This window comes from Crocodylus porosus, unplaced genomic scaffold, assembly GCF_001723895.1.
Source record: "Crocodylus porosus isolate Cpor-Errol unplaced genomic scaffold, CroPor_comp1, whole genome shotgun sequence".
Taxonomy (NCBI): Eukaryota; Metazoa; Chordata; order Crocodylia; family Crocodylidae; genus Crocodylus; species Crocodylus porosus.
Window position 1 is genome coordinate 55,059,919 of NW_017728918.1, and position 25,445 is coordinate 55,085,363.

At 44.4% G+C, this 25,445-nt stretch overlaps 1 protein-coding gene across 2 annotated transcripts in view; it reads left to right on the forward strand.

The window, feature by feature from the left end:
• Positions 1 to 25,445, forward strand: part of COL19A1 (collagen type XIX alpha 1 chain) — a 391,132-nt gene that overhangs the window by 48,009 nt on the left and 317,678 nt on the right. For both annotated transcript variants that reach the window (XM_019537606.1, XM_019537607.1), the window contains exon 10: positions 14,815 to 14,868. In XM_019537606.1, coding sequence (XP_019393151.1) covers positions 14,815 to 14,868 — 54 coding nt within the window. The remainder of the gene's footprint in view (positions 1 to 14,814; positions 14,869 to 25,445) is intronic.

The following is a 25,445-nucleotide window of genomic DNA, read 5'->3' on the forward strand; positions in this document are numbered from 1 at the left end:
ACCCCAGGGGGTGCACAAGATGATCCATTGGGGTGCAGGAAGAAAATATTAAAACTTCTAATTCAATTTATATATATATAAATATACATATATATATACATATATTGGGGGGGTGTGCTCAAAAATTTTTTACTGATAGGGGGTGCGTGCTCAAAAATTTTTTACTGATAGGGGTGCGCGATCAAAAAAGTTTGGAGACCACTGCTTTAGAGAACTGATTCTATTCTTTTTTATCAAGTTTATTTTTCAAAACTTTTTGTAGTCTTATCTTCTAACTAAAACATCAACAGTCCATGTTACTCTAGTGCCCCATCACCATGCAAATGCATTATAAATTACTTTGTTCCATAACTTAAAATGTGCACCTTTGACCAAAATACATTGCTAATAGCATTGTTTTTCTTAGGGCTTTTTGATGCAAGGTGAGAGCAATTTTTCATCTTAAAAAGGAGTTGCTGTCATAATCTTTTCTAATACCACATTTTGCTTTCAAGGCAGTTTTGCTATGTGGGCTCTGTAGTTGTAATACATGATAAAATAAACAAGGTGCCATATTTTGTGTTCACTACAAGCATGTACGTTCTAGTTTTTACAACAGGTGCACAGAATAATGGTTGCATAGCATGAAGATTACGAGGTCAATTGCCTTTGAGGCACTCTGAATAGTTAATATAATGAAATAATCACAAGTATAGAACTGCAGATGGTGTCAGATGTGCAAAACTGTTTCTACTTCAGACTGAGGGATGATTGGGAGTATAGGAGGGGAGTGCATTTGATGTCTGCAAAATCATTTAAAACTTGGCTTGCTTTATGAGAAATCTTGGAGGAACATTTTCTTTTCATGTTGATCTACTAAACTTCTACCGTGTCTGCTTATGGCTTGACGGACATGAGCTTTGTCAAAAAATGTAATAATTTTCTGGTTGTCTGTAAAGTGTGTCAGGTTCTGAAGAGTCTATTATTGATTACATATGATACCTATTGAAAAGAATTGTCATTATTTTACAATTTGTAGTGAGTATTAACGATAGGTTTAAGCTCATTTTTAAATGGAAGGTCATTGTGCTATTTCAAATCTTTATTAAATTGAATGTACCTCCTGACTGTCACAGGAGCATGGAGGTGTCCTGTGCCAGGTAGTGTAACTTGGGGTGGGGGTGTGTCACAGGAGCACCAAGGTGTCCTGTGCCTTGGAAGCAAAAGGAACTGAGCTGCCAATCAACCGGGCAGCTCAGGTGCCGGTTGTCAGGGCAACCAGGCAGGTCAGGTGGCCAGAAGGGGGCAGGGCCGGGCCTTTATAAACAGCCCAGGCCAGAGCCTTACGAGTAGTTCCCTTCTGGCAGTTGCAGGAGTAGGAGCTGAGCAGCCTGGGTGGGTGGTTGCAGCCTCACCACGCTGACTGGCTGCGATGATGCTGGGAACAAGAACACCCTGAAGGGAGGTAGGATTGAGAGCCCTGGTGGGGGCTTGGTGTTTATGTGTTATGAGCAGGAGGCTCTGTTGTTTATGTTGTGGCCAGGTGGCTTAAGTTTGGTTACAGTTTACTCCGGAGGACCGGGTGAGGCTGTAGGGGAGTGAGGAGGCCTCACGGGAGCTCCCCAGCAGCTTGGGGGTTCCCGGTGCCCATTAGGAGCACAGTGCCACAGTGGGCACAGTATAAGGAGTGCCAGGAGGGTGCTTGCTGAGCGGGGGTTGTAGCCCTGGGCGCGCGAGGCGCAGCACAGGCCCCAGAGCGGGGCAGGCTCTGATTGATAAAGACCCAGTAGGGTCGGGGAGGCCAGGTAAGGCTCCGGCTGCCTGAGCCCAACCTGGGATTCTTGGCAAAGACCCAAGAAAGGGTCAAGGGGCTAGGCATGGCTACGGCCACCTGAGCCCCAAGAGTGGGCGAGGCCCCAGAGGGGGCGAAGCGCGAGAGGCGCGGTATAGGCCCCAGAGGGGGCGGCAGGCGCGGCAGCGATGAGCCAGGCCCAAGGGGCGCCGGTAACGGGGCGGCGGCGACAAGCCCAGGGTGCCAGAGGGAGAGCACCTGAGGGGCAGGGGACTGTACAATGTCCCACGGAATAGCTGCGAGGCTTGGGGTGTGCTAAAGGGGAGGTTTGGAGGCACGCATACCCCTTAAGGGAGGGGCGCATGGAGGCACCCCGTTTGGAGTAGGGGCAAGAACACACTTACCGTTCACTAGGGGAACAAAAGCAGCCTCCTATTTAACCTATTAAACAGCAAAGGCATGGCGGGCGAGATTCTGAGGGTGCTTGGACCACCTGAAGTGATGGTAGAAGGGCGCTAGGGAGTTCACGGCCACTCCTAGGCCTCACTCCCTCACACTGACCTATAAAGTTTACAATAACTTTTCTGTGTTCATCACTTTATGAAACTGTTCTTGTCTAGTACATTCAGGTATCATTGATCACTGGTTGGACACACCAGGTCACAATTTATTTCCCTGTAGTTTCTTTAATGTTCTTCCAAGGTCTGCATAGCTAACCTTGTAGGAGGAAATCAAGCTATTATTATATTTTAGGAGGCTAAGAGAGATTATTCTTTAGTGTTCTCCTGGAGCCCTGAACATCTCTTTACTTTATTCCCATTTTTTTGTCATAAGCTCCTCTAGAAATCACTTGAATGACAGCTTCTATCTTTGTGCCTGAGGAAAGTTGAGCCTATTCTCTCTGAAAAGATTCCAGAACTCCCCAGATGATTATTTTTTTAATTACCAGTGCAAGTTTCTCTAGTCTTGTAAAGCTAACGATGTTGCTATAACATTTCTGTCTGCAGGTTTTGGAAATTATGGTGGATCACAAACTCAGATGAGTCAACACTGTGACACTGTCCAGGTCTGAGCACAGTATTACAAGAAGGCTATAAAGAAAGTGACCAGGGCCCAGGGATAAATGATAAAGATGGTAAAAGGGTTGGAAAGGAAGCCACTAGAGAAAAGGTGGTTTGGAGAAAAGGAGATTGAGAGGAGCTGATAGCAAGTTTCAAATGCTTGGAAGGATACCATGAAGAAAGTTCTCTCTGTTGCCATAGAAGGCAGGGCATGTGGCAATCAGTTTAAATTTCAGCAAAGTAGATCTGTATTAAATCTTGGGAAGAAGCTTCCTAGCTGTCAGAAAACTAGGACAGTGGAAAAAGTTGTGGGAACTGCTTTCATGAGACGTTGTGGAATCAACTTCGGTGGATGTTTTCAAGAACAGGCAGAATAAGTACGTGTCTGGAATGGGATCAGAATAGTGATTTTTCACCATTTGTGCAGGGGGTTGAACTAAATGAACTTCAATGTCCCTTTCATCCCTATGCTTCTTTCAGTATTTCTGGTTTAGCTTTCACTGTCTTAAACTAATTCTTGTTTTAAGGTTAAGTCTAGACTATAAACTTGCAGGAAGATGCTTATACAAGGGCAAGTCTGTGAAGCCTGCTTAGGTATCTTCACCTTTCTAAGTTGGTGTTACCTCTCACAGTAAAAATAAACAAGTCTCTCTGTGGATCAAATAGTGGCTTCTTATTACATTCTGGGCGCGTCCACATATGCAAGCATGTGTGGTTGTAGCAGCTCAAATAGAAGCAGTGCAAATTTGAGCCGGGGCTTTTTGTCTCACTGTACGTGCTTGGACATGTACTTTGTTTTGGAGCAAATTGTGCCACTTGGGGCAAAATAACCCTGCCTGGCTCCTCCTGGATCTCCAGCCAGGTGGAGCTAGAGCCCAGGGCCCCAGCCATATAAAAATCTGCCCTGGCAAGTAACTCAGGGCTACTTGCTCTCAGGAGCTTCTGGGCCCAGCCAATTAGTATGTGGGGATACTACCCCTTGTGCAGGTGGACTGCTGAAGCAGCCCTGAGAGTTCCCTGCACCCTTTACCCACTGCAGCAGTCTGGCAGTGGGGGCTGCAATCTTCTGTGCACCTGCCAGACCCGACTGAGGACTGCACAGCCAGTAGAGGCATCTGCCCTTGTGGGCCAGCTGCTAGTGGGCTATGGCTGCAGAGCTGGCCTGTGTGTGGCATGACTGCTATGTGTGCCCCCTGCCCGCCCATCTGGGAAGCTATTGCCTGGAAGATGTTCCGGGTGTGGTGGCCTGCTTTGAACTGTCAAAGCATGTCCTCCTGGCCCCATTTGGCCAGGAGATCAGCCACAGCCAGATGGGTCCAAGGTGCCAGCTCTGAGCAGGCAGGGTTCTGCCACTGGCCTCCTTAGCAGGAATTCTGTTGTTTCCTATTGGAAAACTGAAAAATCCCTGATTAAAAAAATTCCCAAAGTCACTCTCTAAAATACCCCAAAATCCATGTTCCTCCACAAGTAAAACAAAAGACCACTTTAAAGAGAGAAAGAGAAAGTGAAACGGAGACAGCGATCAGTTGGACAATGTATTATTGATTATATCTACAGTGTTAAAGCAATGTCGAAGCCTACCAGTATCTCCATCATAATAACAAAGTGAACTCTAAATACATACATTCATGAATATATATTTTGCTGCCCCCTTAACAGGGGCTACAGTCCCCCACATGGGTTACAGGACCCCAGGAGGGGCTACGGCTCCCCAACTGGGGCCAGATGGCCCCCACAGGGGCTACCACACCCCTGCTAGGCCCACATGCCCCACCCAGCCCCTCCATGTTGTCCCAGACCCCACCCAATGGCTGCCCCCACAACCCCAGGCACCATCACTTAAAAAAAAAATGGAACCCCGCCTGAAATAAAGGCCTCTACTTATTCTAGAAGCAAGGGCTCTGGGTGCTCTGGGGCCTCCTGGCAGAGCATGTCCCCCAGGGGCAGGGGGCAGGCGGGAGGTGGGGTTGGGCAGGGAAGGGATCGGGGACCTTGGGGGGGGCAGGTGGGGGATGGGGCGAGGCAGGAAACAGATTGGGGGCTGGGGCCAGGCAGGAAAGGGATCGGGGGCTTGGGGGGCTGTCAGGGAGTGGGATCAGGCAAGGCAGGGCTGGGGGAGTAGGCAGGGCCAGTGGAGATCCCTCTCATATTCCCTTCCCCTCTCCTTCTTTCCTCCCAATTCCTTACTTACCAGCACTGGAGCCATGGTGCTGCAGCATGCTGCCTGTGCTTCAGCACCAGGGCTAGGAGCCAACCACAGAGACTCTCTGGCAGCCAGAGTGTCTCTGTGGAGGATCCAGCTTCCAGTTGCCCTGACCTGCTTTTTTTTAACTCCATTTTTTTTAGACCCCTGGATATTCAGGGGTCTAATTTTCTCCCCGCACTGCAAGTTTGCAGTGCGGGGAACATTTTTTTCATTCCCGCATATGCTTCTTGCCCTGTCTCAAAGCGATTTGAGATGGGGCAAGAGGCACGTGCATGCTCATCTGGATGTGCCCTATGGGTCTTACTAGCTTCTGGTTGGTAAAGGATGGCCATTTCCCTTATTCTGTTTCTTTCAGGGACTGTGAATCAGTCTTGGAGTCTCACTCTATCTTGAAGCTCTTCTTCTTAGTGAAGATCTGATCACCTGTATGTGCAACAGGAGAGGAAAACACTCTTACTGTAACATCTTTGTCTGGAGTGGCTGTTATGCTAATCCCTAGGTCCAGATAACATTAAATCTTAAAGATTTTGTTATTTAGGAAATTCATTCTCTGCTTCCTCCCTTGGTACAAAGTGAACTATGTTAACTTTCAGTGCATTCTCAGGATTGCTGTCTTTAACTGGTCTTTGGTGGAGCATGAGAAAGACTTGGGGAATATAATTAATGGGATTTAGCGAAGGAGATGATTTCTGGATGAGCTACTGGTTTTAGTTTAAATTGTGTCAAATTGCCTACAGTATTAGGAGTTTTTGTGCAGTTTGCTTAGATTTACTTGAAGCTTGCTTGAACATATTTACCTTTCCTTCACTTTAACCATCACCAGCATCAATAAGCCTTTCCTATTGTTGCCACTATTAGGAAGTTGGTAGCTTCTTGCTACCACATGGGGATTACTTTGATATTTCCTCACATAAGGTCTACACAGGCAACAAAGAAACGCAGCAAAATACCTATATTTTGATCTGTGAAATCTGAATAATTTTTGCTAAATAAGTAGCAAGAATTCTAAATAAAATAAACAAGTTGGGCATTAGAAAACATAGTGCTTATTTTGAGTCAGACAATATACAGTATTCTCTACCAATGAGTTTAAAATATATTGATGCCCTAGAATTTCTTTCCCATTGCCTAACTTGGGGAGGTGGGGATATTGTGCCTTAACTTCTCCAGGACTATTGACATTGGCCATTCTTGTAGCCCCTTTAATATAGGGCCATCTGTCTCTTAGGCTATAGGAAAGGAGATGTAACCACTAGATCTTAGCTATAAAGAGGTATTGCCTATCCTTCAACACTAAAGGATTCCACAGTAATTGTTTTTTATAGTGACAAGGCCTAGAGTAGAAATGACTACAGTGATGGGAATCTCATGGTTGTCAAAGTTTATTCAACTACTATAACTTCTGAGCAAACATTATTTGAATGGTTTGCTTCCTTTTGTGAATAAATCTTCCAAGTTCTGTTTACCACGATCTGTGGATCTCTGTGGGGTTTACACAGCTTGATGTTTTAACTCAGATTTTCTCCTATAACTAGACTATCAGTCTAGTACACTTGTCAGGTGTATTTCATAATGTACAAACATGACAAGACAGTTACCCTAATTACCATATGGTTCTAGTTTTTGATAGCTGAAATCACTAATTCTAATAATAGAAATTTAATGACTAAAGTCACAAAGACATTTGTGTCTAAAAAATTTCCTCTAAGTTACTTGTACAATATGGAGACTAAATGGGTATTAATACTTTTTACCCCTGTCACTAAGTTCTTCATTTTTTTTTAAACACAAGACAGCAGGTAATAGGAGCTTGAGAAACCAGTGGGCTTTGTCTAAGAACACTGAGCTCAGGAGTGATTCTGTTGCGTAATTAAAGACTGTTGCTGATTGCGTTTCCAAAACATATTGATTTTGATTCCGGGCAAACATAAGGATAGTTGTCCTATAGTCTTACTTTCACTGTTTATTCATCTATATTTATATAGCACACACCTAATTAATTAAGAAATAAGTATGTTCCTACTATGTTCACGAACTAAAAATACTGATCTAGGAAATGGCGTATGGGGATGGGAGTCAGGAGACTTGACTTCTCTTGTCATTTTTGCTGTTTATATCTGTACTTTAGTCACCCTTGCTTCTAGGTAAGAGATACTGGTTCTTGCCTGTCCTGGTTAAGAACGTTTTGGTATATGAATGAAAACTAAGGATGTGTATAGATGAAACGGGGGCCCTAAATTGAAGTGGTGGGTTTTAAAAAAATACCGCTTCAGTTTAGGGCTGACTAAACTCCCATGTTGTGCACACACCCTGCTGACTTACCTGCCTGTCTGGCAGGAAGGGGAGGGCAAGCTGCCAGTCCATGGGCTGCAGTGGGGCTGGTGTTTCCTTCTTTGGCAGCGGTGTCCCCCTACAGGTGGCACCCGCCCGCAAGCACCCAGCTTGGGTTGTCCCAGGGGTACTGCAACTGTGGAGGGAAGCACTCGTCCCCTGTGTAGCTCCAGCAGACAGACAGGCTCCAGTGGGGGAGGGGAAGGGAAGATTGCTGCTTTTCTTGGGCAGAGCCTGCTTTCCTGGGCTGCTGCCAGGCTGCCTGCAGGGCTTCCTGCAGAACCATGGAGCTGCACGGAGCCTGGTGCTTTGCTCTGCAGCTGTAGGGCACCACAAGTCATTTAAGGCACATTATGCCGCTGAATTTTCTACAGCAGCTCCAATTAATGCACAAAGGCCACTGAGGTATGCAAACACTGACACCATTAAAGCGGTGTAAAAGCATTTAGCCTGCTTTAAAGTGTGCACACATGCCTCATTTCATCTGCACACAGCCCAAAGCATGATTGTTGGTATAAAAATAAGGTAGCTGAATTAAAGAGTTTTAAAATGTAAACTTACATTGTTTTCTTTTTCTTTGTTCTATCAAATGGTCTGTGTAAAAGTGCAGTAATGTTAACTGCATATATAACATATGACATCTGATTTATCAGCACATAAAAATAAAGCAGAAAAACTTAGTATCCTTTATACTCTGCTTATTACAATCATAATTATGTGATGAAAGCATAACTTCATAGTTTAGGTTACTATGGGATATAATTGTCTTAAAACCTTTAGGAAGAAAATCTATTTACTGTTATGAAGGAGCTATGTAAATTTAGCATGGTTGATCAGTTATTTAATAACATATACTTAGGGCAGCTTTACATGTAGAATTTAAAAATACACTGATGAAAATAAAAATCATCCTGGCCTCTCTTAAAATAGCTGAGTGTGGCTTAGGAAACAAATTATGATATAACATTCATTCTGTGGGTGATTAGATAAGCTAACAAGAATAAGTATCACTGTTCACCCTCCCAGCACTGGAGATTCTCTGCCATTCATATATCGAAAATTTTATTCTGCTGTTGGGACTTGGCTAACTCAAACTGTTTCTATTCAAGACCAGTATCAAAAACTGAAAAGATTTGAATTTTTGGATGGTGTGCAGCTGCACATCCATGTGTAACTCATTTTGTTTGATTTGCTTATCCAACTCATATGCCACTAAAAAGAGTTACCAGCTGGGTTGCGCAGGTGCAATCATTTGCATGGATGGGTTTCTGCAAATGGATGTTTAGAGGGTTAGAGGGTGGTGTAGAGTGAGACATAAGGACTACTTGCAACCAACAGATAAAAGCTAATGACTGGAGCTGTTAGTATCATTTCTAAGTTAAAAAAATAGCTACCTGGATAAATTCTTCTGCTTTTAAAAGCTAAAAAATAGAAAGTATAACCCTTTGTACCTGGATATTTTCTTTTTCATTTGGAGCTCAATTCAAGAAGAGGGACACAACTCTCCCTATCACCCTGTAGGGTGCCTAATCGCCTCTTCCCATTGAGTTCTGTATTCTATTTTGGAGCCATGCACCTAAAGTTAGGTGCATTGGAAAGGTTCTACAATTCTGGTTGCCTAATCCAACTTCAGATTCTGAAGAGAGTTATACATCCACAATTAACGTAATGGTGGCTTCAGGAAAGTGTAGTAGATATTAATGTTGTGTATTCCAAGAGACCTAATGTTTGACTCATGCTTGCCTCCTTGTCCCCACATAAATCCACATTGTGGTTCTGTAATAGTTCTTTATAGTTTAGAAATAAGGTATTGGCTTATATTTAGGCTGAAAAGGATGTAGTCATGACATTATAAAAATGGAGTTTCTCTCAGCCTGTGCTGCTACTATGACACAATCATCTGGCCAAAATTACTATTTAATTTTGTTTTTTTTAATCCCCTCCTATTTTAGCTAATACTTTTAAACGAAGCATTTAAAACCAGTTCTTTGAGCTAGGGATCAGAACCCAGGTGACTCTCCTAAGTAAATGACCTAACCACTTTGCTGTATTGGGATTTGGCACTACAACCCTGAGGTCCAGGACAAAGCTGCCGTGCCCAATTCACGGAATCAGGCTGCAGGACAGGTCAGGTCTCAAACCCAGCTGCCCCATTCTATCCCCAGATGATGCCAGGTACCTCTTTAAAAACAGATGCACAGCTGGGGATAGGGGAACTTCCCTGATCCCCAGCTATGTGCACCAGTTTAAAGAGGCACCAGGTATGAGCAGGGGGCAATGGGAAAACTCCCTAATTTTTCGCTGCTTATGCCAATTCCCTTTTTAAAGGCACAGCCACACTTATTCATTTAAGGAAGCTCCCCATCCCCAGCTGCAGCATGGTGGGCATTGTGTGCCTGCCATGAGGGAGCCTCTTCCCAGCGTTGGGGTTATAGTGCCCAGGGAGCTCAAAAAAGTGAGGCTCCCAACTGCATGTACCGCCCTCTTATAGATACAAGGCACTGGGATCCTGACATCAGGGAAAGGCTTGCCGATGCTGGGGTTGTGGTGCCCCAAACCTTTAAAAAGTAAGTACGCAATTGGGAGCCTCAGTGACATGCCTGCTTTTTTTGCTTTCCTGGGTGCCTGTAGAAGTTGCTGCTGTTTCCAAGTGCATTAGGAATGTAGCTGAGGAGTAGGGCTATGCAAAATTTCAACTGCTGTTTCATTTCAGCAGTGTTTTGAGCATTTTGATGCTCAAAACTCCGAATCTGAAACAAAACGGGAGACATGTTAAAAAGTTTGAAAAGAAATGAAACAAGTTCAAACATTTCGAAGGTGTTTCAGCGTTTTGAAGGTGTTTCAAAGCTGAGCTTTCAGGGAAAGATAAAATAAGGGGCAGGAGGGGGAAGAGCAGGGAACAGGCTGTCATCTGTAGCTGGCCAGTGTCTCCCAGCTGTCCCTGAGGTCCCTTTCAATCCCAGTACTCTGGGGGAGGGACCAAAAAAGTTTTAAAACAGCATATAAGCCTGTGAGTGCCTAAGCTGTCAGACTTTGTCAGCTTCTTTCTCACCAGAAAGCAGCATCTGAAAGGCACTGACTCTGACTGCTTTCTAGCTGTTACTGTCTAGCTAGGGAATGTTCCTTCTACTTGCAAAGGATTGGATAGCATACAGCTTACACTGACAGTTTAGCTATACTAGCCTAACTCCAATACTAGTATTGTTATTCCTATATCATTTCTTTTTTTTCCCTACATCCATTCCTTTGAAATTATTCTTTTTTTTTTACCTTAAGAAAAAGAAATCTGTGTTTTGCCTGATAGTGTGATCGCTGGGCACTGTTCAGGAAATTACAGCATAGATTAGATAGATTGCAATCACAGACACCTACATATATATATATACACACACTGCACACAGCCAGACACCTTTTCCAGCACAGGAAAACATGAAACATACTAGAAAGGCTGGTGCTGCCAAGTCTGAAAGGGGAGTGAGAGGGGGCAGAGGGAGAGGTGTCAGTTAACCCGCTGCCTAAGCTGAGATGCAGCCTCTCTTCAGCCAGCCATGGTACCACTTCTGCTGGTACTGAGAGCAAGGAGGTCACAGCAGTGCCTCCAGCTGCACCTCCTCTGACATCAGCTGTAATAATAAATTCCAGCACCACCAGCATGATGACAAGCAGCACCAGCAGCACAGTCTCCTCCACTTGAATTGCAGGTCCCAGCATGAGCCTCCCACTCCTGGTCATAAGAGGAGCTCAGTCTTGAAGTAGGGGACTTCAGCTTGATAGCACAAGAAATTTTAGGGTAGGAGGGGGAAGCAGAGTCTGTGCTCAACACTCCTCAAAGTTCCCCTTGAGTCAGGTCCCCTTCCCTGAAAGGGACTGTGGAGGAAGCTGTGGGGGCAGCTGGCTCAGCTCCTGTTGTTGTGCCTCTGCTTGCTGAGGAGGGGGATAAGGCAGGCACCTCACTTGCACCCCAGAAGCAAGGGGGTAGTGTGGTCTGGCATCATTCTGAGGTGGCAGATGATCCCACATATGCTACCTGCCTTCACTGCTGAGCCAAAACCAGCTGGGGCAGGGGAGTGAAATGCCTGAGCACCACGGGGGTGCTGATGCATCTGCGCAGGCACCACACCCTTGCTTTTGCTCCTTCTCAGCGTGGCACCAGTGGGAGTGTACCCAAAAAGTACCCCTCTTGCTCAAAAGCCCCCATCTCCCTGAAGCGGAGGCAGGTCACCCTGGAACAGTGGGGGGAAAGGTGGGCACACAGGGGGGCACTTTCCCAAGGCAAGCGAGGTCACCCAGAGCATTGGGGAGATGCTTTCTGTGGATGGCCAGCTCTTCTCCTTTGTTGAGCGGCCAGGGTTCAGGCAGCTCATGACACTCATGGCCCCATTGTACAAAGTGCCCGCATGCACGACCTTCAGCAGGACGGTGGTGCCCTCCCTGTATGAGGTATATAGGGACTACTTGAAGAAGAAGCTGTGCAAGGCAGGTCCATAGGTGGCCTTACACTTCACCTTGGACATCTGGAGCAGACAGGGTGGAGATTGTGCCTACCTCTCCTTCACAGAGCACTGGTGCAACCAGTCAAGCTGTCGATGGTCTCTGCTTCAAGCCAAGGCGATCGATGAGTCTTACAAAGCAGCCAAGATTGTGGGGGCCATAAATCGCTAGGTGCAGGAGTGGCTCATTGGGCAGGGTGAACTCACCCATGGGTTAATGGTCACCGACAATGGGGCCAATATGGTCAAGGCAGTCTGTGATGCCAACTTTGTTGGCAAGTGCCACACAGCAGATAAGTTCCACCTTATTCTCAGGGATGCCTTGGAGGGGGACAGGGCTGCCAGTGACAGTGTCAGCACCACCAGCAAGCTCATTTCCAAATGCTGGAAGGTGGCAGACTACTTCCAAGGGGGCAAGATGCTGAGGGAGAAACAGGCAGAACTGAACATCCGGCAGCATAAAATCATGAAGGATGTGGAGACTCGGTGAAGCTCCACATAACTGATGCTTGAGAGGCTGGTGGAACAACAGAAGGCCATCTCTGAGATTGGGATCAGCAGCCCCCTTAACAGAGCTTAGTGGGATACCATCTCCTACATCTTGGTGGTCCTCAAGTCTTTCCTTGAGGCCATGGAGACTCTCAGTGCTGTTGATGCCCTCCTTAGCCAGGTGATCCATGTAGTGAGGGAACTTCAGAACCAAATGGAGAACTTCCAGGGGATCAATGTTCCTGGGTGGGGCAAGCTGCTGTCACCAGATGTGCAGGCACTGGTGAGGTGGCTGAAGGATGGCATCAGGAAACTGCTTGATCCCTTGTCATCCAGTACGGTCTATGTTCTGGCTGCCATGTGTAACCCAAGGGTGAAGGGAAGTGTATACGGCAGCAAAACCCTGGATCAGTGGACAGAGGTGCTGGTGAAGAAAGTCAGGGAGACAGAAGGGCAGAGGCAGGGGAATGTGGAAAAGGGGGATCCACTGTCCAGTGCCAACACACCATCCACCAGGGAGTCTCCTCTTCCACTACAGGTGTTGCCAATGTTGACCAAGGGCATGACTTCCATGGTGGGGTCCAGAAGCATCAGACCCCCCCCATCAGGCAGGTAGCGCTCAGGCCTTGGTGGCTGCCTATCTTGCTGAGGATGTGGAGCTGCTGCTGTGCAACCCCCCTTGGCCTACTGGGTAAGCCACAGCCAGGTGTGGCAGGATCTGGCCATGGTTGCCTGGGAACACCTGTCCTGTCCTCCGATGAGTGTTCCAAGTGAGGGGGTGTTAAGCATTGCTGTGGGTGTTGTGACACCCCACCACACCTCCTTGCATCCTGGTTTGGTGGAGCAGCTGGTGTCCCTCAAGGTGAACCTCCCACTGCTGGGGTTCCCCAAGCTCCAGGTGTAGAGAGAAAGAGTGCCACCCTCCTCACTCCATCTGCACCTATTTCCTTCTGGTTTCGAAAACTCTTAACGTCCCACTCTCAGAGCTGGAGGCAGCTCTCACTGCATCACTACCAAGCAGGGGAAGAACATATCCCTGCTGAACTCCCATGCCAGGACAAACTTGGAGGTATGGAATGGGGCTACAGGGAAGGAGGAGGCCTCGGGTCCTGGGGATGACCTAAAACTGCACCCTGCTAGGGTTGGGAGGCTTGGTGGGACTGCCGGCAGCACAGCAGCTCCCAGAAAATAACAGGGCCTAGGACCTCCCAGGTGAAAGGCGGGTAGGAGGTGCCTTATAACCTCCAGCCACCACATGCACACACAGTCCTGGCTGGGGAATCCCAGACTCCTAACATCTTTGAGAGGTGTGAGGCTTGCTGGTTGCAGTGGAGATGTGAGGCTCCAGGTGAGTTCAGCTTAGCTGCCTGGGGTGCCATCTGTGAGGCATGGGCTGTGGTGTAGGGAAGGTACAGAGCTGCTGAATTGTATACCAGGCAGACAAGGTTCTTTGGGTCAATCCAGTATCTTTTAGTAGACCAACTGAATAGTTGGAGGAATGTAGCAAGCTTTTGGGTTGAAAAACCCTTCATCAGGATGAGGAAGCATATGCAGTTGGTGTGTGCACTCTTCCTGGATGGAAGGAATAGTAAAGAAGCCAAAGGCTGCCATGCAATATGGTCACAGGGCCCTAAGGCCATTTCTAGGGGCCCTACTCCATGACAAAGTGCATTTTCCCAGAAAGCCCTGCACCTATCTCCTTGAAACTTGGCAGGTTTCACAGTACCAACAGGGGCTACCACGCCTGCTGTTTTCACCCCACTCTGCCTTAACACGTACCCGTGACACGAGTTTTGCTCTTAGCAACTTGAGGTGCAGTTTCCCATAAAACCCTGCACCTATCTCCTTGAAACGTGGCAGGCTTCATGGCACCAGCAGGGGTTACCATTCCTGCAATTTTCATCAGAATCAGGCAAGAAGTGACAAAGGTATAGGCATTTAAGTCATTCCCCATTATAACCTATGGTTGAAACAGTGTCGAAACAGCGCTGAAACTTGAAACAGTTTTGGCTGACATGAAACAACAGCGATTCAAAATGCTGAAAGGAATATCTGTCCCATTGAAATGCCAAATCCAAAACAGAAATGAAACACAGGCGTTTCACACAGCCCTACTGAGGAGCAGGAATCTTCCTTTTCCTCAGCTGCAGGTGCTCCCCCATGCTGGTAGCTGGCAGTTACACAACTGAGGTCTGAGGAATTTTATGCCCCATTTCTGGAATTGTACAGCCTGCCTTGTAAATCTGGCATGGTAGGTTGTGCAGTTCCAATAATGGGACATAAAATTCCTCAGCCTTCAGTCACACCCCTGGCTTAACATCTGCCTGCAGTATTATTAAAGCTACTAAAAGCAAAATTATATACATGAAAAATAAACTGTTTGTTCAAATAACAAATTCCTTTGATAGGTAGCTAGGCAAACTCCAAATTCTTTGAAACCTCTAAGCTTGCAAATTTACCTTGCAGGGTGACTTGGGTGTCAGAGGAGAAAATGGAGCTTCTGGACCTCCTGGGGAAAAGGTATGTTTGTTCACATGATTTGCACAATATACCTATAAAATTCTTACAATACTTTACTGTTTATGCTTAAATAGTTAATATCAACAGAAATTTGGTGAAAGAAAGGTATTGTCCCATCAAACCATTGTTAAGCTTTTATTCTTCATCTTTAAAATGATTAAACAATGAATATATTATATTTTAAATCCAGTTGTGCTTCAGAGTAAGGCTATTCTTTTTAATATATTGTATGCTTATTTAAAATAGTTGAATAAATTGGTCTACTTTAGTTCTGAAATGATATAGAATATGAATGATTCTGGTTTAGATGGTATAATGAGTTTTACAAATTGGAGATAGTATCTATTAATTTTGAATAGGATGGTGGAATTAAGAACGTGCATATACAGTTCAACAACACAGATAAAAAAATTAATTTTATCTATAGTAAAGTGGTTTTGAAGTAGAGTATACATTTTATTCTAATGTAAGACAGAGACCAGTGAGTAACTTGAATGCAACTCTGAAAACTCAGTTTCAGTGCCATTTTAGATTTCCTTGCATACAATTTACTTTTAAATTTACAATTTACTTTTAAAATGCTAAAAGTATATTTACATAATATTTCACAGATGTCATAGACATTGGGGCTGGAAGGGATCTTGTAAGATCGTTGGGTCCAGCTCCCTGCCCAAGGGGCAGGACATCAGCAAGGGTCAAAGGATACCAGCAAGATAAACATCCAAATGTTTCTTGAAAGTGTCCAGAGTAGGTGCTAACACCACCTCTGGGGGGAGTTTGTTCCACGCCTTGGGGGCTCAGACAGTTCAGAAGTTTTTCTTTATGTCCAGCCTAAAACGGTCTTGCAAGAGTATGTGACCATTGGACCTTGTCATCTCCTGGGGTGCTCTGGTGACCAGGCGTTCTCCCAGATCCTGATGCACACCCCTTATGACTTATAGGTTGCCACCAAGTCACCACTGAGCCTGCACTTCTCCAGGTTGAAGAGTCCTATAGCTCGCAGTCTCTCTTCATAAGGCCTGTTCTCATGCCCTCTGATCATGTGCATGGCTCTCCTCTGGACTCTTTCAAGCTTCTTCACATCCTTCCTAAATTGTGGAGCCCAGAATTGGTTGCAGTACTCCAGCTACTGCCTCACCAAGGCCGAGTACAGTGGGAGGATGACATCCTGGGTCTTGCTTGAGATGCATCGGTAGATGCAAGCCAGAGTTTTGTTCGCTTTGCCGGCTGCGGTATCGCATTGGTGGCTTATATTCGTCTTGTGGTCAATTATGACCCCCAAGTCTCTTTTGGTCATAGTGCTAGCAAGCGTAGCATTGCCGAGACTGTAAGTGTGATATGGGTGATTCAGTCTTCTGAAGGCAGAGCTGGCATGTTGGATCCTATGCTGGAGCTCCTCATCTACGTTGGCCTTTTTGGAGAGATGGCTGCCAAGGCATGCAAAGTGTTCAACATTCTCTGCTGATTGGCTGAGGGGCAAAAACAGCAACAAAAATAAAATAGAGCAGAAATTGTGCTACTCACCACAGGATGCTGCTGTGCTTTTGGTAGGTTGTGGAAAAATGCAGATTTTGTGTTTCTCTGCAGTTTTCTGTGGTGAATGGAAAACTAGGCCCCTGGTGGTCAGGCACTTGTCTACTATTAAGCAAAATTGGTCTGACTTGCCTGTGTATCTAAGACCTCTCTATTTTTTATTAACTTGTTTTTAGTGATGCCAGCACATACTTTTACTAAAGAGTTTATCTCATATTGAATCCATTCAAGACACAAATGTGTATGCTTAGATACTTCAATGAGTTGTGTGAAAAATCTTGTTGGACAGGCACACATTTGACCACTGCATTTTCAAAGATGTATTATACTGCTTCAGCAAGCATTATCTCTTTTTATTTTTTTTAATTTGCAAGCTGTAGTTTGAATAGCCTTTGATCACACGTTTGCTTTCATAGAGCTGTGCTGACTGACTTTGCCATATTAGGTAATTTTTCAGTTCACAAGCTCTATGTACAACCAAGTTTTCCATTATTTTTGGTTCCCAAATTCTTAAACCTCACACACCCACAACAGTGCATTTTTCTTCTTCAGAAGGAATCATATGGAATCAAATTACTTCCACAGGCAGCCTTGGGTGTCACTGAAAAGAATGGTATTGCTGATGGCTTCTCTGTTGTCTAATATTGATGCAAAATCTCCTTTCCCTTTTATCTTTATCTTTTAAACTGTCTGACTTATCCAGCATATATAAAATGATTCACTTGCTTGACAAACCTCATGGCTTTGGCTTCTATAGGCTATAGACTAGAGAAGCTTTGGCTCCTATGATCTGCTTAAAATCAAAGCTGCAGCAAATTTGCAGTTGAGTTAAATACTGATACTTATTGGTACTGCTCAGTGTCTCTGTGACAGGCTCCTTCATAACAGAATCCTTTCTAGACAGTGATGATTTACCCGCTGTAAGGATGAGCAAACTAAAAAAAAATCATATACTCATTGGTTGGAAGTATTATCCAGGACAAGCTTGGACGGGCGAGCTGGCCTTTTGCCTAAGGTCTTCTCTAGGGCAATGGTCCAAGCCAGTGGTGTTCAGTCTTTTTGGCTGGCAGGCCAGATGTGCAGTCCTCAGTACTTCTGAGAGCTGTATCCAGCAGAGTCCATCTGGTGGGCAGCCTGGCTCCAGTCCAAGCACATGGTGGAAGGGGGGTTGGGCTGGCCCCAACCTACCTCCATGGAGGGGAGAGACAGTGATATGACTCTGATCCAGCCCTGCTGGGGGCATGGTCTAGCCCCAGTCCAGCCCTCTGGGTAGAAAGGGGCATGGCCCAGCTCTGTAGGAGGAAGGGGGTCTGACCTTGACCCAACCTGGCCTGGTGAAAGGAAGGGGGCATGGCTTCACCCCATGAACAGGGATGGGGAGGAAAGGGGGGCATGGCCTGGCCCAATGGGAGGAAGGGGGTATGGACCAGCCCCAGTCTGGCAGCCTGAAGGGAAGGGGACATGGCCCAGCTCCAATCTGGCAGTCGGACGGGGGCTATGGCCCAGCTCAGACCTGTCCCAGGGGACTTAAGATTTTGGCAGCAGAGAGGGGTGACAGTATTGACACTGCTCCCCTGCTGCCAAATTTCCAAACCCATGGGGAACCCTGTCAGCTGTATTCCATGGGAGCCAGAGTTTGAGCACCCCTGGTCAAGGCAGTCCAACAGGAGAGGTTCATCCCCACGTTACTCATGCAGCTTCAGTACTTTTCTCCTTTGACTTCCTTGGGTAGAAGGGACTGCTACATCTGCTCCTTGTCCTTGCATCTCTCTAAATTAAGAACTACCTGTTCCTTTATTAGGGTTTCTAAAGTTCCAGCCACAACTTGAATTTGGCACCATTGGCTCCCCTAGCATTGATGCTATAGAGATGCAGTGGGAGGACTTCTGGGAGTTAAAACAAGGTATTAGTTACTAGAAAAAATGTAGGTAATGGTACATGACCACTATGTGCAATGACTGTTCTTATGTAAGGATGTGTGGTGTATTGCAAAAGCAAGGTCATCCTCCCATTTTAGGGCAGTACTCAAACTGGAGTATGCATATCTATGGGGACATGATGGTATGTGAGAGGAAGAAATGAAAAAAGTAGAAAAAAGGAAAGAGGGAATGTAAATTGAGAAAAAGGCACAATAAAAAAGGAAAAACAACTCTACAATATCTTTTAGGTTGTCAGGGAGGTTACAGTTTGGTTGTAGCTAACATAAGTGTTCCTTTTTTATTAGCCATTACAAAATCATAGGAGTACAGGCAATCCTTGGACTTACAACACAATAGGTTCCTGAAAACTGTGTCTTAAGTCGAAATGTTGTAACTCGAAGCCAATTTACTCATATGGAACAATGTTATAAATGGGGGAACCAAGGCCCGATACCTTTTTTCCCACCAACAGTACCCCAGAATTTTGTACTTGGTCAATTATAGATGAATAATATAGCTATATTAATGTATTTGTATTGTAAATAACAATCATATTGATTTGCAAGGACTTATTTGAGGTGACTTTGCTGGACTTTTTTAAAGGCTCTTGGTTGGACTTTTGGAAGGGTTCTTGGCTGGAGTCTTCTCAGGAGTCTAGGTTTTTCTGGAGTTTTGTCTCCTTTTTAAAGAAAATGTCCAAGGAAGTTTGGACAGATGTTCTCAGGGGAGATGAATGACACAGTGAACTTGTTCGCTGGTGTGGCATTGCATTGGATCAAGTGTTCTAAAGTTGAAACTGATGTCATAAAGTTGAAACAGGGTGTCAATTTATGAATGTTTGTGTGTGAAATGTTGCAACTCAAAACATTGTAAGTGGAGGACTGGCTGTACACAGCTTTATAACAAATTAAAAAAGGTATACATGACTCAAAAATGTGTGAGGGTTATGAGCTTCTGAAAAGAGAATAGATTGGTAGGCTGCAGCTTGCAGCAGGCTATAGTTGCTGCATTGCATAACATTTACATAAAAATTATTTAGTTGTTAAATACAAGCCCCTTTGTACTGTGATAAAAGACATATGTCTGCTACAGTATGAATCCTGGATTAAATGCGAGCAGTCTCTGCATGCTTTCAGTGTTGATAAACCTAAGTATTCAAAAAGCATGAGTCAGGGCCCTGAAAACTAAGAGACAGACTTAAAAATTGGAGACTTTTCTGAAATGTTAAACACACTGGCTTATTTTTATGTGCCTTTAGGGTACACTGTGTCACATTTTTATGATTTTTATCTCCAGTCATGAGGGCTGGAAAGTTCAAAGCTGATACTCTCAAATCACATGACTGCAGAAGCTAGGACTTTAAGAAGAACCCATTGAATGGTTTATAATAAAATCATATAGATTATCAATTTTCTCTTCCAGAAAGTAAACAAGTTGCTAAAAAAAAAAAAGTTTTTTCCACCATCCTGGTATTGTACAACTTGTCAGGCATGTTCTGTTTTGTTCTTTCATTTCCTTTTGAGTATTGTTAGCAGTTAGCAATTGAACTTTGTCAAAGGCAGGATCTTGTGTTTTACGAATAATTAACTGATTCTTAAAAATGACTTAAAAATAATCAATTTATTTTAATTTTAGTATTTCTTCTTACATGTAACAACATTTTCCCTCTAGCTAACGCCCTCTATTCTAAGTTTTTGCCTCTAATGAAAATTTAAAAGCTTTCTCTCAGCCTAATCAAATTATATGGAATATGAATTTTACTGATGCTACAAGGGATACTGCTGGTTACTCTGAATTGTAATGACTTTTGTTGGGTCTCCAAATTCTCAAGGCAGAACACAGGGAAAGATTTTTAAAATAGCCTTTAGTGCCTGGGCTAAGAGCCTTTGTGCTCTATTTTCCACAGTAATTTTTGGGGGGTAAAAAAATTATAATTTATTTGCTATAAGGGTGTCCCTCTCAAATATGAATTTTCTTCTGTTGTGCCATCTATGTTAATATTTAAGGCATAAAAACAGTATATGTTTATGTACTTTATATGAGAAAATCAGTAACAGTTGCAAAACTGTGATTTATTTTCAAGAGGGGACCAAATTGAAATTTTCATTGAGAATTCATACTCATGAACATGTGCAATTCAGGTTGCATGTTTGAAACTTCAGTTGATTAGTTGAATGAGACTGGCTGAGGCTAGGCTAGGTCTTGCTTCATCAGCAGTCAGTACCGCTGCACTGGCATAAGGCTTCCAAAAATAGAAATACAAGAGGGCAACAAGTTAGAAGTGCTGCTAATTCCACTGTTGACACTTTCTGTCTAATGCACTCCCATTTCCAAACTACATTAAGTGAAGCAGTTGGCACAGGGTGTGTTCTGCAGATGGTTCAGCAGTGACACACATGCAGTCCAGCTGGTACACAGGTGTTTGACTTGTATTTATCAAGTAGCTTACAGAAGCGAATTTTTACATTTGCTGTAGAGAGCCTAGTTAGCTGATTTATTTTCTGTCACAGACTTAGCACTGATATCGCTTTTTATGCCTTAATACCGTGACTTCTTTTTTTTGTTTTGTTTTTGTTATTTCCCTCTCCACAAACATGGGCTAGATTGTTTTAATTTGATGCCGAAGGGTATACTGCATGGGATAAACATTCATGTTGTAAGTTTACTATATAGGGCAGGATCAATTTTATCCATTGCTTCTATATATGTAAGATAATATTTTCTTACTGCCTTCTTGCAGGTTTTGAAAATGCTGTAATTGTTTAAGTGCTCTTATTATCTGCAGTCTCAAGTGATTCAGACATGGGCATGTAGCTGTCTATGTCCTTGAAAGCTTCCTCCAAGAGTCATGGAGAAGTAAGCATGTATAAAAGAGAAATCAAAACTCATAGTGACACACACCTGTTATTTCTGTATTTGCATTATGCTAACACGGAGAAGTCATAATGTTCCATTCTGCTGGGTCCTGCATAAGTAAGGAAGAAAAGAAAATAGCTGCTCCTAAGAGCTATTATTAATGTCTGTCTATACAGTGAACAGACACTCCTGAAAGAAAAGTAGAGGTGGAAAGTTAATTGACACACTAGCAAAGATCTTTTTCAAGTTCAACTCCTTCTTAGTTTTATTGTGAGTTCCCAAAGAGTGTTCCATATTACTTTTTTTTAAAAGAGGATTTCTGAATGTCTTTATAGGAAATTATTTAAATTACCCTGCCTACATTGGGAGTTGGCCTTTTAATAATGATTAGTGAAAGAAATGTGGCTCTTTTGGGGTGTTCATTAGTATTTGCTTTGGGGGACACAACTGTGACAAAACAGAACCAGCAGTTGTAGGAGTACAGCCCTATAACTCACTTTTGATTAATGTGAACCCAATGCAGCCGTAGGCAGTAGGACATGTAGCATAATACTGGCTTCAGTCAATTTTTTCCTTTTGTGATTTTTCCATTTTTCATTTCATTTAGATTGGACATTTTTCCAGTCTAGTAATGAAAGCCAGAGATCTGGAAAAAGATGATACCACAAGAACTTTAAGAAAAATGTGTAGCTAATTGCAGTGATAGAGTTTTGTAGTCACTGCTGCAAGATGGTCAGGGGGGATTCCTAACCAGATGGTACAAATTCTGCTAAGATGTTTGCTAGTGGCATTTTGCTGAACCCCGCAGGAAAGAAAGAAGCCAAGACCTGTGGAAATGGAATGTTGTGCTTGTTTCCTGTATGTACTTTCCCAAATAATCTCCGCTTTTTAAAAAACCCAAACCAAAAACAATGATTAAAAACCACCCCTCACTCTGCCAACACCCACACCCGCCATGCGCCATCCCTCCCCCCCAGTGTTTTGTGGTAATTTTCAGCGTTGTGCAGTGGCAGACCTAGTTTCAGGGATCAGTTTGCTAATCTCAGCTGCTTCTTAGAGGTGCCGAAAAGGTTGTAATTAAGATAATTTACTTACCTTAAAGGATGCTGGATGGTGTATTTTCCCTTGTTACTATGGACCAGCATTTGAGCTGAAAAGAGCTCATCCCCCAACTAGTTGTCACTGAATCTCGAACACCATTAAAACTCAATGCTGTTTGTGGCAAGTCAGGTTTCAGCTTCATGGGGTGCTTGTACACATGCCGGGGGTTTAGTTCTCCCTAAATTGAAAGGGTGGGTCTTTAATTGGTGGGATTTTAATTGTGTCGGTTAAAAACTCACTGTTTCAATTTAGGGCCTTCCATCACTGTGACAGAACAGTGATGGCTCTGTCAGCTCATGCCCCCACCCCTGTGCTGCAGGCAGTCTCTGCAAAAAAAGCGGTGAGGGGTCCAATCCTATTTTTTTCCCCTGGAGCCTGCCTGCCTCTCCTGCAGCCAGGGGCAGTGGGGGAGCTGCCAGTGAGCCCTGAACTATGGGGGACCCCGATCCTTCCCTCTGTGGTGGCGGCACCCCCCAGGCAGCAGCCACTCGCAGCCCATGCAGGTAATTCCAGGGGGCACCACCACCACAGACGGAAGCACTAGGCCCCCCTGCAGCTCAGGGCCTGCCAGCAGCTCACCCCACCCCCTTCTCCCCCGGCCTCAGGAGAGGCTGGCAAGTTCCAGGAAAAAAATAAGTATCAGGCCCCTCACTTTTTTGTTATCAGTCTGCCTGCAGCGCCGTGGTGGGGGACATGAGCTGACAGGGCCCTCACTGTTCCATCATAGTGTTAGAAATCGCTAAATTGAAACAGTGAGTTTTTAATCAACACAATTAAAAACCCACCAATTAAAGACCCACTGTTTCAGTTTAGGGAGAACTAAACCCCCGGCACATGTACGAGTACCCCATGAAACGTGACTAGGCACAGACAGCACTGGGTTTTAATGGTGTTCAGGACTCGGTTCCATTGAGGGAAAAAAAGAGAAAAAAACTGCAAGAGGTCTGATCTTTATTTTTTTTTTTTATTCCTGGAGTCTGTCCATGTCCCCTGTATCCAGGGAGTGAGCTGCCAGTGGGCCAAGTGGCCTCTGAGCTGCAGGGGACCCTGGTGCTTTCCTCCACAGTATTGTGGCCCCCAGAACTGTCCAGGTGGGGTGCTATCTGCATGGGTGCTGCCTGGGGGGCCACTGCCACCACAGAGGGAAGCAACAGAGCCCCCTGCAGCTCAGGGGCCACTCAGCCCACTGGCAGCTCGCACTCTCATTGCAGGAGGTGTGGGCAGGCTCTGCTGGAAAAAAAAAAGAAGCAGGTTCCTTGACACTTTTTTTTTCCTCAGCAGAGCCTACCCAGATGAGCTGCCATCAGGTCATGCAGCCCCTGAGCTGCGGGGTGGGGGGTCCCTTTGTTATGTGTACTAGGGCCCATGGTGGCAAAGTTTATGGTAGCTTGATTTGTTCCTATGTTGCTGCAGGAGAATGGGGCACGCTAGCCTGCAAGTAGCTTATTGCCCCTGAAGCCTTCTCTGATGTTTACCCCAAAAATTAAACTGGAGATGTGCTAACCAACTCAAAGACGCTCAGTTAAGGGACATGGAGATAGTTTAGTAGGCTGCTACAATCTTTTGTAAGGCTACCAAAACTAGAAATGGTGAAGTAGCCTTGTAATTGTTTTGGCTGGGAGGAAGTTCCATGTTGATCACATGCTGATTTCAGACAGGGTGAGTTTGGATTCAGAGATTTGAAAAGTATCTCATCAAATTCTAAGCACCCAGTGCATATATCCTTCTAATCCAAATGGATTATTAGCTCATCCCTAAAATATATCAAATGTCAAAAGCCATTGCTTCTGCAAAAAGGAGATATAATTCTGAGAGCAAAAAATTACACTTCCAAGTGTCAAGAAATATTAAAGTTATCTCTCTGAATTACTTGATTTGCCAATAGTTGGCACAAGTTTTATAACTAGACAAGTATATATACCATCACATGTTATCAGAACAAACATTGGTCTGAATTATATTCCTGTTTGGACAGTCTTATCTGTGTCTCCTCTATTCCTGTTGATTTACTATATTATTGGTCCTCCTTAAGATTCTTGGCTTCTCTTGTACTCAATGTTGTTAGACATTAGACACGGGGATTAGTTCTGCATCTTGGGCTACATCTTTAGCTTGTGCAAGTAGAGGTACAGCTTATATCAGCTGAGTATCTGACCTATTGACTCTTGAACAGATGAAAGGAATAAATAGGTGAAATCTACTTGAAAAAAAATCACAGAGCAAATTTAGTTCAGGAGTCACTGGGAGTGAACAGGTCTGTTTCCTTTCTGAGATCTCAGAGATCAGTGATCTCAGAGCCCTTGACTATAATATTTATGAAATTATGGCATCAATATGAATCGTACATAGTTATGAAATCATGAACGAGGTCCCAGAGGACTGGAAAAGATCTTCTTTAAAAAAGCAAGAAGATGTACCCAGGCAACTACCGACCAGTTAGCTTTACCTTCGTACCCAGGAAGTTACTAGAACATATCCTAAGGAAATCGATTTGCAAGCATTTGGAGAAGAAAAGGCAGATCCCCAAGCATCCAGTGTGGATTTACTAAAAATAAATCATTCCAAAGTTGATCTCCTTCCTTACAAAATAACTACTTGGGTGGATGAAGGGAATGTTGGAGACGCATTGTATCTGGATTTGAGCAAGGCTTTTGTCCCACATGACCTTCTCCTAAACAAGTTGGAGAAATGTGGGCTGGATAAAACTGCTTTAAGGTGAATAGATAACTGGCTTGATAGCAATGAGCCAAGGATAACTATAAATGGATCTAGGTCAGAAAAGCAGGAGGTTTAGAGTAGAGTCATACAGGGGTCTGTCCTGGGTCCAGTGCTGTTCAACATATTTGTTATGATTTGCGTGCTGGAATTGAGAGCCTGTTTAGCAAGTTTGCAGATGACATGAAAACTGGGAAGGAATGCAAATGCGCTGGAGGACAGGAGCACAATCCAGAAGGATCTTAACAGATTGGAAAGCTGGATTGCAGCTACCAGGGTAAAGTTAAATGCTGACATATTTGTTACCAGATTTGCCCGCTACTTTGAGGTGTGCTCATTTATTAGGGCTAGGGTCTTGGTAATTCTATCAATGTGCTGCTTGTGTTACTTGTGTTTCTATACGGAGCTGTATCTCTCCCTTCTGCAAGCCCTCACCCCCAGTGGAGCTATCTT